The 9561-nt window shown below is 38.1% G+C and overlaps 2 protein-coding genes across 2 annotated transcripts in view; one reads left to right on the top strand and one right to left on the bottom strand.

Moving 5' to 3' along the window:
• Window positions 1–3925, top strand: part of LOC106876086 (calexcitin-1) — a 176371-nt gene extending 172446 nt beyond the window's left edge. The window contains exons 4-6 of the mRNA XM_014924493.2: window positions 818–977; window positions 2285–2382; window positions 3318–3925. Of these exons, the coding sequence (XP_014779979.2) occupies window positions 824–977; window positions 2285–2382; window positions 3318–3437 (372 nt within the window). The 5' untranslated portion in view covers window positions 818–823 and the 3' untranslated portion in view covers window positions 3438–3925. The remainder of the gene's footprint in view (window positions 1–817; window positions 978–2284; window positions 2383–3317) is intronic.
• A 2253-nt stretch (window positions 3926–6178) lies between these two features.
• Window positions 6179–9537, bottom strand: LOC106876088 (metalloendopeptidase OMA1, mitochondrial). The gene is made up of 6 exons (XM_014924495.2): window positions 9302–9537; window positions 8843–8950; window positions 7969–8097; window positions 7411–7485; window positions 6502–6648; window positions 6179–6381 (listed from the first exon to the last, which is right to left on the bottom strand). The coding sequence occupies exons 1-6, from the start codon at window positions 9365–9367 to the stop codon at window positions 6232–6234; spliced, it is 675 nt and encodes a 224-aa protein (XP_014779981.1). The 5' UTR covers window positions 9368–9537; the 3' UTR covers window positions 6179–6231.
• Window positions 9538–9561: the final 24 nt, after the last annotated feature.

The following is a 9561-nucleotide window of genomic DNA, read 5'->3' on the forward strand; positions in this document are numbered from 1 at the left end:
TATATATATATATATATACATGTATGTATGTGTGCATGAGTGTGTGTGTGCGTGCGTGCGTGTGTGTGTGTTTGTGTGTACTTTGTATGTCGTTCTTGTTTAGAAGTAGACCTATGATCAAAAGTATTCCACCCATAGCCATCGTGTCATTTTTTAAAGTTCCGATGAAGCTATCGAGTGACACACAAGCATTCAGCTATGAGTGCATTGTACCTTTCAGCAGAAACATCTGTAAGCTAATGAAGTTCATAACATGATTGCCTATTCCTTTGTCATTCTAATTTCTTGTTCTTGTTCAGCATTCGACTGACGCTAAGTTCTGAAGCGAACATGTATTGAGTCCTAACTGCAGGTTATTAATATCGCTATTCCTAAGCGAAATAATAATAATAATAATAATAATAATAATAATAATAATAATAATAATAATAATAATAATAATAATAACACCGCACTTGTAATGTATGAATCAGCCGGTTAGTTTCTCTTTCTTAAAATCCCAGTTTATCCAGATTCTCCTTTAAGCATTTACTAACAAAACCTAGTGCTCCAATTATTATTAGTATGATTATGAATTCATAGTCTGGATATAGAAGCTGGAGGTTTCAAAGCAGTTGTCCATAAATATCTTCGTTTTCTTTGATTTCCAAAGAGGCATTTATATCTGGAGGGCAGCTGACCTCTATGATGGTACATAACTTTGCCCCTCTGTCCCAAACAACCAGAAGTTTTGATGGGAATATTCGATCAGTATTCCTTGAGATATTTGTTTGTATGTATGTATGTATGACTCTAAGTATGTAATACTTCTTTCTAGATCAAAATGTGGACCAATCTGGCACTGAATGCGACAACATCAAAGAAAAGAAAAATCAAAGACAAGGCCTGTCCTCCCCCTGCCGCTGGCCTCACCCACAACATTCCTGATTGGTTGGACGACTATATTGAATATCGCTTTAGTTTATACGACAGAACCAGTGAGTTGATTTTACTGCTGCTGCTGCTGCTGTTGTTGTTGTTGTTGTTGTTGTTGTTGTTGTTGTTGTTGTTATTGTTGTTGTTGTTGTTAAGGCGACGTGCTGACACAATTGTTATGGCGACAGATAAAAACGCATATTGGTATTTCTTCCGGCTATTTACCTTACTGAGTTCGAATTCCACTGAGGCTAAATTTATCTTTCAGCCTTTCCAGGTTGATTAAAATAAAATCGCCAGTTTAAGTATCGTGGTCGATCTAATCCATTTACCCCTCCCCTCAAAATTGCTTACCTTGTGCCAAAATTAGAAAGAATTATTGTTGTTGTCGTTCTTGCTTAGTTTCGTGTCGTCCTGATGAAAAAAAGATGAGAAGACATTCCAGTCAAAGCCATCTTGTCTTTGTTTTTGTTGCCTTTTATTCGTACACACACGTATTGGGTTGTCAGATAAATTCGTTCTCTTTTCTTCCATTCATTTCAATCCTTATTTTTCATCAACAGTTTTAACAAATCAGTCAGCGATATATTCTCCTTCATTGTTCCCAAATTCTTGGTAACATTCCACGAATTCTTCAATGCATTGATGGTAGAAATCAGTGGGGTTTGATTCTAAGAATTCCTCAAACCGCGTTTTCAGCTCCACATCGTTGTTGAACGAAACGCCTCACAGATTATTGAAGAGCAACCGAAAGAGTGATAATCTAAAGGTGTAATATAAGAAGAATACAATGGGTATGGTAGAACTGCCTAATCCAGATCTCGAATAACATTTTTGGTCAAATTAGCAATGTGGGTGCGAGTGTTATTGTGTTAAAAAAAGCATGTCGTACCGCCGTTTCAAATAGTTTCAGTTAGATTGCCGGGCGATGGTATTATGCGAACATCCCATCTGCAGGGCCAATTCTCTCTTGGATAGATATCATCGCGGTTCTTTGGAGTTTAACAGAAAATCCTGTCCCTATACAGAAATCATCAAACAAAATATTTGCCGATGTGTACTGAAGCATCCCAAGCTAGAAATGATTCAACACAAACACGAAAAAGCGTAGATCAAAATAACGGTGTGTGTATTGATTTTTAATACGATATTGTACACTCGAATGTCAATGGGATTCGCTGTGGGATTTTTGCCCCGGAGAACAACTTCTCCCTATAGACTTTATGTATAAAAAAAATACAAAATTCCAAACGAACCACGCTGCTTCGGGTGCTTATAACAAAATAGTTTTTCTATCAATCACGTTGCTTCTGTAACATCCATGTTGTCCTCTGAGTAACCTGGAGCTTCTAAATATTATTCTATTCAGGAGATGGAATCATCGATATTGAGGAATTCGAGTATGTTCTGTCAGACTTTGGAGTTCCTGCAAAAGATGCCAGGACTGCATTCATCATATTCTCAAAGGTATCTCTAACCGTCTCTAATAATTCCTTTGTTTATCGAGTGATCGATATTGATGCATGTGAATGTGCGTGCATCTGTATGTGGTGGGATATATTAGCGCGTGTGTGAGAGAGAAAGACAGTGAGAGAGAGAGAGAGAGAGAGACAGACAGAGAGAGAGAGAGAGAGAGACAGACAGACAGACAGACAGACAGAGATAGTGAGTGAGTGAGTGAATGAGTGAGTGAGTGTGTATGTGTGTGTTTATTAAAAAAAAGAAGCCTTTTGATCCATCGGAGTACCTGCAGTTTCATAATATCCGACTGCGAACCTTATAACAATCTTCAGACCCCTGCAAATCATTCACTGAATTATTTGTTGATGAAACTGAGTAACTCAAAGATTAAAAAAGTTTGTGTGTGTGTGTGCTAGACACACACGCACACATACATACGTAGACATACATACACGCACACTCATAGAAGCACACACATATCCACATTCTTTATGGTTTTATTTTCAACACATTCAACTTGCTTTACGTGTGTGTGCGCGTATATATGTATGTATGGGTGTATATATATGTATATATACACGTTTATACATATATATGCATATATATGACTTTCTCACTTCCCCAGCGTTAAACTAATACATCTGTTTGTTGTTTACACACCCGTCTTCGTCTTTTTATAAATTCTCTCTCTCTCTCTCTCTCTCTCTCTCTCTCTCTCTTTCTCTCTCTCTCTCTCTCTCTCTCTCTCTCTCTCTCTATATATATATATATATATATATATATATATAACAATGAACGAGTTCCCACACGACAAACAGATTTCACCCACAGAAAATTTGGTGGACCCGTAGTTATATTAGAGGACCCCTTTATTTGTTGGTATCCTTCTTTTCTTTATTTATCGATCTAATTTGCATATTTGTGACGTCATGTCGTTTCAGAACCAAGAAAAGGTCGTCGATTTAGAGTATTTCAAGGAACTGTCTTTCGAATATTTCCAGTCGGATGAGCCGAGTGATTTGGGCAACTTCATTACGGGCAGACTGAACTTCCTCGATTGAAATCAAACACCGCGTTTCTTGCGAAAATTGTATCGAACCAAAACGCGTTGGAGTGTTGCGTGGGGCATCTTAAAAAATAATACTTGGACACATCTAAAACAGATGCGAAAATAGATGTTATGCTTGAACATAAATCCAGATACGAACGTGAAAATGAACACATGTACACACACACACACACACACACACACATACACACAAATATTACATGTATATTTATAGACATATACACACTTATTAGCACACACATACGTACATACATACATACATATATATATGCGTATATGCTCGCTCATTCATGCATGAATAGGTATGAATAAGAAAATACATGTAATTATATACACGTTATTGTCTCTCTGTGTATACGTGTATATGTGTATATATATATACAAGTATAGAGTGAGATATATATGCTGTATGTGTGTGTAGTTTGAATAATGACTTAATGGGACAGTGCTGAACAACAACAATAAAATTTATTTATTATGCGTATTGAGTACTCTTTTCTTTCTTCATACCACCGCTTTATACCTTCTGTGTGGGGTCGTGTGCGTGTGTGTGTGTGTAGTGTGAATGAGAGAGAGAGAGATTGATAGATAGATGTATAAATATAAACATATACACGCATATACGTACATATACATACGTACGTACATACATAAATATATATGTGTCTGCTTGTGTGTGTGTATGTGTATATATACACATATATATACCTGTGTCTGTGTGTGTGTGCGCGGGCTCTACCCTGGGAACTACAACACGTTGAAGTCGTTTACAAGCTTTCGTAGGACATACATACACACATACATACACACACACATGCATACATATTGAGAAAGGAGAAAGAAAAAGGAGAGAAGGGAAAGGTGGAGAGTAGTACGCGATCGATTTTCCAATTCAAACAACGAACGTCCAGCACGTGAGTTCATTTTCTATTAAATCCTCCACTCAACAGAGCTTTGTTTTGGAATGCTCAAAGCACTCTTCCTTCCTCCACTATATCTTCCCCTCCCTCTCTCTCTCTCTCTGTTTATCTTTTTTCTCTCTCTCTCTCTCTTTCCTTGCATACGCACTTTTCTTCTTTTCATTTCCTCTTCACTCCTACCTTCCCAAATCACTCCTCTTCCTGCTGCCCCCTCACATTTTCTCAACTCTTCAGTTTCAATTATTAGTGAGGTCACATGACACTTTCTCTCAACCCGATCATAAATTGCTCATCAATTAAACATTACTGGCGGCGCGTCTCTATCAATCTTTTCCCGCTGACCGCTACTGGTGGTGTTCTTGTTCTTGTTAAAGAAGCTTCCTTAGATTTTCGATTGAAAATATTATCATCTAATAACAATTACTATTGTAACTCGATATACTTCACGTTTCTCTTATTTTAATCAATAAACAGTCTTCCATGGAAATAATACTAAAAATAGTTTGGTGTGCGTCTCAAAGTAACAAGGGAAGCAACTCTTTAAACACGTTCGAAAATTTATTTACACGGAGTTATTTCCCTTATCTCATTTTGGAAAAATACGTCTTCCCCTATCCCCCAGCTCAAGTAATTTGTGTCTTCTATTGACATAAGCATAGAATGAAGTCGGAAAAGGATAAAAGAGGGGTCACAAAGTTGCAATTAGTAGAAAATAAAGACCAGAATGAAAGCTAAAAGTACAAAGTACATAGATTGAAACAGAAAAGAGAGCAGTAAATGTACCATTCGAATGGTTAATCGATCGCAGCACAAATCTGTTTACCAAGAATGTCGTCTTTCTTTACAAATCGTCTCTGATTCCTTTAACACCTTTTTTTATTCCCTCAGCTCATCTCTTTTCTCTGAACATTTTCAATTCCAGCAAATTTCTGCCTCCACATTTCATAAGATTCAAGTCTTGTGCACAGACAGACAAGATGTCTCCCTTTCCTGCCCCCAATTAGATCGCCCATATAATTAACTATCAATTATATCAAACCAATGAGTGGGTCTTTATGTGGTCACTGGCTCTGCTAGAAATAGTAACCATACGGCATTCAATTCACATTACACTCTCTCTCCTATTGTCACTATAATGGCCTCTGCCCCTCAGAACTGGCTGGTTCCGATTTGTCATAAATCGGGCACCCCCACTCCACTCATCTTTCCATACCTTACCACTCTTAGTACTTCCAACCCCCTCAGCCCCACGCTAAACACTATATCCACTCCTTGCTTCCCTGGAACGTTGTCCCACTTCAATCTCCCACGGTTCATGTCTTTCCTAAAACTTTCCTTCTTAACCGGCGACAGCTATTTAATTCCCCAGAAACCACATCGACTTCACCAGTCCTGGACGATCTGCAAGAGTTATGTCCCTTACTCGACAAGTAAAAAAAAAAAAAAATCTTTTAGACACACCATCATCATCGTCGTCGTCGTTTAATGTCCGCTTTCCACACTGGCATGGGTTGGACGGTTTAAGTGAGAACTGGCAGGCCGGGAGGCTGCACCAAGCTCCAATCTAATTTGGCAAGGCATCTACAGCCGGATGCCCTTCCTAATGCCAACCACTCCGAGACTTTAGCGGATGCTTTCTACATGCCACCAGCACAGCAGCCAGTCAGGTGGCACTGGCATCAGCCTCGGCATCGGCACATTGGACATATTAGAACTAGAGACGCTTGATTATGTAGTCCAAGATTTGAAACCCAGGGAATGCAGGGGAAACTCACTTGAAATTAATCAACCATACCAACAACAACAACAACAATAAAATTTCATAAAAATATATTTTATTGTAAAAATTGTAAAAAATTGTTGCATCTACATCAGAACATTGATTTGTTTCAAATTCTGTCCAGCTTGTTGGCTTCTTATAATATTTTCCATTGCTTCCTCAAACTTCTTAAACTTCTCTCTTGGATCGACGCTGGACAAAGGTGGGCATCCACATTGGTCACGCACTGCTATAGCCTTTAAAACAAAAAAATCAAAGACAATATAAACAATTCAGCCGAAACTTTGTGTTAACAACAAAGAAGATGAGGACAAATATCTGTCAAATGTATCTAATCCCATTTCTTGTTTACCTACCTTTGGGACCAAGTGGTCAATCAGCTGACCACGCTGCAAATGGAGGGGATGAGTCGACAACCATTGGGGCGAGGTCACTTGATTCAGCTTGTCGTTTATTTCCATCTGCTTCCAGAAATTGCTTCCTTCCCTGATATCGTAACAGGCCTGTACAGGTAAGTAGAGAGAAGGTAAGTGTGGCCAGAATAACAAGACATTATAAAATAGACATTATTAAATAGTAAATAACAATCCCAACACTGTACAACCACAACGTCAGGGTCCTGTCATCTTTGACACCATTTTTCTTGGCTGACCCCAACTTCCAATCACCCTGGCTGCCTACCCAGTAACATTTCCTCCCTCAATAAAAGACATGCAATTCAGGTCTGGCATATGGAAAGCTAAGCAAACAAATTCGATTTTAAAAATACAATCGTTCATATTTATGAGAGACAGCTTAAAAGGAGGTACATATCATCATCATCATCATCATCATTTAACATCTGCTTTCCATGCTGGCATGGGTTGGAAGGTCTGACATGAAGCTGGCTATGCAGAAGACTGCACCAGGCTTCACTGTCTGTTTTGGCAGGGTTTTTATGGCTGGATGCGCTTCCTAACACATGTTATTCTTTTATTCTTTAGCATGTTTCACTCATAGGATTGTGGCCACACTGGGGCATTGCCTTGAAGGACACATCAACTCCAGTTCTTATTTTTCATTTTTTAAGTCTGGCCACTTATGATTTTGGTCTCATTTACCAAACTGTAAAGTTACAGGGACATAAACAGACCTACACTAGTTATCAAAAAATGGTTGGACAAGCATAAAAACACACTGTGTGTGTGTTTGTGTGTGTGTGAGAGAGAGAGATAGAAACACAAAGTTATGTGAGTGGATTTACACTAAGACATTGCAATACGAACCTTTGCAGCCAATTTGATGCCAACAATATCAGCTTCAGTCTCTAATTTCCTACTGTAAGGTAAATCAAGGAGAATCTGCGATGAAAGAGAAGAAGACACAGTAGAGAGAGAGAGAGAGAGAGAGAGAGAGAAAGAGAGAGAAGAAGAAGGGAGGAACAGACAGAGAAGAAGAATATAGGAGAGAGGGAGAGAGAAAGACTTGAAATATTTGTATGAATGCCAGTATGGCTGTATGGTTAAGACTACAACACCTGTCCCTCATGAAATAAGAGAATTGATCCGTTTGAAACCAGCCTGGCCAAAACTGACCTTTTCAAAGGATTCACAATTAAATCTTAATTAAATTTTACTCCTTAATTTTCATCAATATTTAATTATATAATTGTTTATTCGTTAAGTTAGGTTTCAAACACCAGTTTAATGATGGACAAGTTAATTATTACACTAAATCCCTTCAAATTCTTGATTATTTTTTAAAAATTAAATAATAAAAACATGGACATTGCATATTTTATCAGAAACTTAGTTAAACAACCAAAACATGTTAAATGTAATTACCTGAACCACTTTCTCGTAAAATGCCTGTGTCACAAGAGCGATGCCATCAAATGGTAAGAATGTCCAAATCGCTGCCATTGCAATAATGACAAAGATATCAGTGATCTGAGCATAACTCACTTTCTCTGCCTGTGGAGAGAAGGAAAAATAAATATTCGTTTCTACTATAAGCACAAGGCCTGAAATTTGGAGGTGGGAGGGAAGGGGCTGGTTGGTTATATTGATCCCAGTTCACAAAAGGAACCTTATTTTATCAACCCCGGAAGGATGAACCAGAAAATCAACCTTTGGCAGAATTTGAACTCAGAACATAAAAGACAGAAGAAATGCTGCCAAGCATTTGGTCGGACATGCTAATGAGTTGGCCAGGAAGGCTTTTAACATGAAAAAATCAGAAAGTATGATTATTTCGTGGATATCGATTTTTGCATTTTTATCAAAAATTCACCGACCTCAAGTAACTCTGGATTTTCATTACTGCTGTTATTATGACTCTCCTCCCTCGTTTTACTGCTGTTATTATGACTCTCCTCCCTCATTTTACTGCTGTTATTATGACTCTCCTCCCTCATTTTACTGCTGTTATTATTATGACTCTCCTCCCTCGTTTTGTGCCTCCATCGTAGATGGGTAGATTTGCTAGTGAATGTGATTCATGATAATTCACATTGGATGTCGTTTGATGTTGAGTTAAAGAGAGAAGATGGTCTGCTTGATGGTTGTTATTAAAAGGAATGTATGAGAGGTAAAGGAAGTCTTTGAATAAAAGCAAATGAAGGTTGGTGTTTACTGGACACTACATGATGAGGACAGAGGGGAGTGGGAAGATGTTAGCAGGGGTGGTGCGGTCAGTTGCCAAAATAGAGAAACTTACTGAATGTCCCAGAACAACATGGGCCAATTCATGAGCCAGAATAACAGCAAGTTGGTCATCATTAGCCACCATGTTCAAGAGTCCTTCATGGACATAGACATGGCCTGTCTGAAAAACAATCATAAAACACACAGTTTATAAATCAAAGTAAATCCTATCAACATACAAATATGGATATTTCTGAGAGGTGTGTGGTGAAGAGTGAGAAGAGATGTGTCTGATCTCTCCTGTGTCTGTCTCTTACTCTCTCGCTTTCTCACATCCTTCCCTTATCATCCTTTCCTAAAAGATACCATGTATCTTTTAGGAAAGACTGATACCATTCTTACAGACAAGTTTATAGTTAAAATCTCTTGTACTGAGGTTCAGTACAAGAAAAAAAAAAAGGCTGAGTGATATTTCAGGTTTACCAAACCTCAGTGTAAAACCATGAGAATGTTCTAGTCTAGGTTCACTTACCGGAAGAACAAAGGCATTAGAATCCTCAGAACTGATAATGGCAACTTTCCATTTTTGATCCTTCATTTTGAAAACATTGCGATTGCTGCGCACCAGATTTTCCAGAATTCTAATGATCCTCTTGTAGGAAGGGTGTGTGGCAGGTAAGTAGATGTCTTTAAAGGAACTTTGTTGCTAGAATCAGTGATGAAAATATAAACGAAAATAAGGTTAGAATTTTAAAAACGAGAGGTTTAGAAATGGTACTTTTTATATCACCC

This window comes from Octopus bimaculoides, chromosome 23 (genome assembly GCF_001194135.2).
Source record: "Octopus bimaculoides isolate UCB-OBI-ISO-001 chromosome 23, ASM119413v2, whole genome shotgun sequence".
In the NCBI taxonomy this organism is placed as follows: Eukaryota; Metazoa; Mollusca; class Cephalopoda; order Octopoda; family Octopodidae; genus Octopus; species Octopus bimaculoides.

Coding starts and splice junctions, on each gene's coding strand:
- LOC106876088 (XM_014924495.2), bottom strand. CDS start 9,367: ATGAAGGATCAAAAATGGAAAGTTGCCATTATCAGTTCTGAGGATTCT. Junction 7,486..7,968: donor TTTACGAGAAAGTGGTTCAG/GTAATTACATTT, acceptor CTTTCATCGCAG/ATTCTCCTTGATTTACCTTA. Junction 6,649..7,410: donor GCATCAAATTGGCTGCAAAG/GTTCGTATTGCA, acceptor TTACCTGTACAG/GCCTGTTACGATATCAGGGA.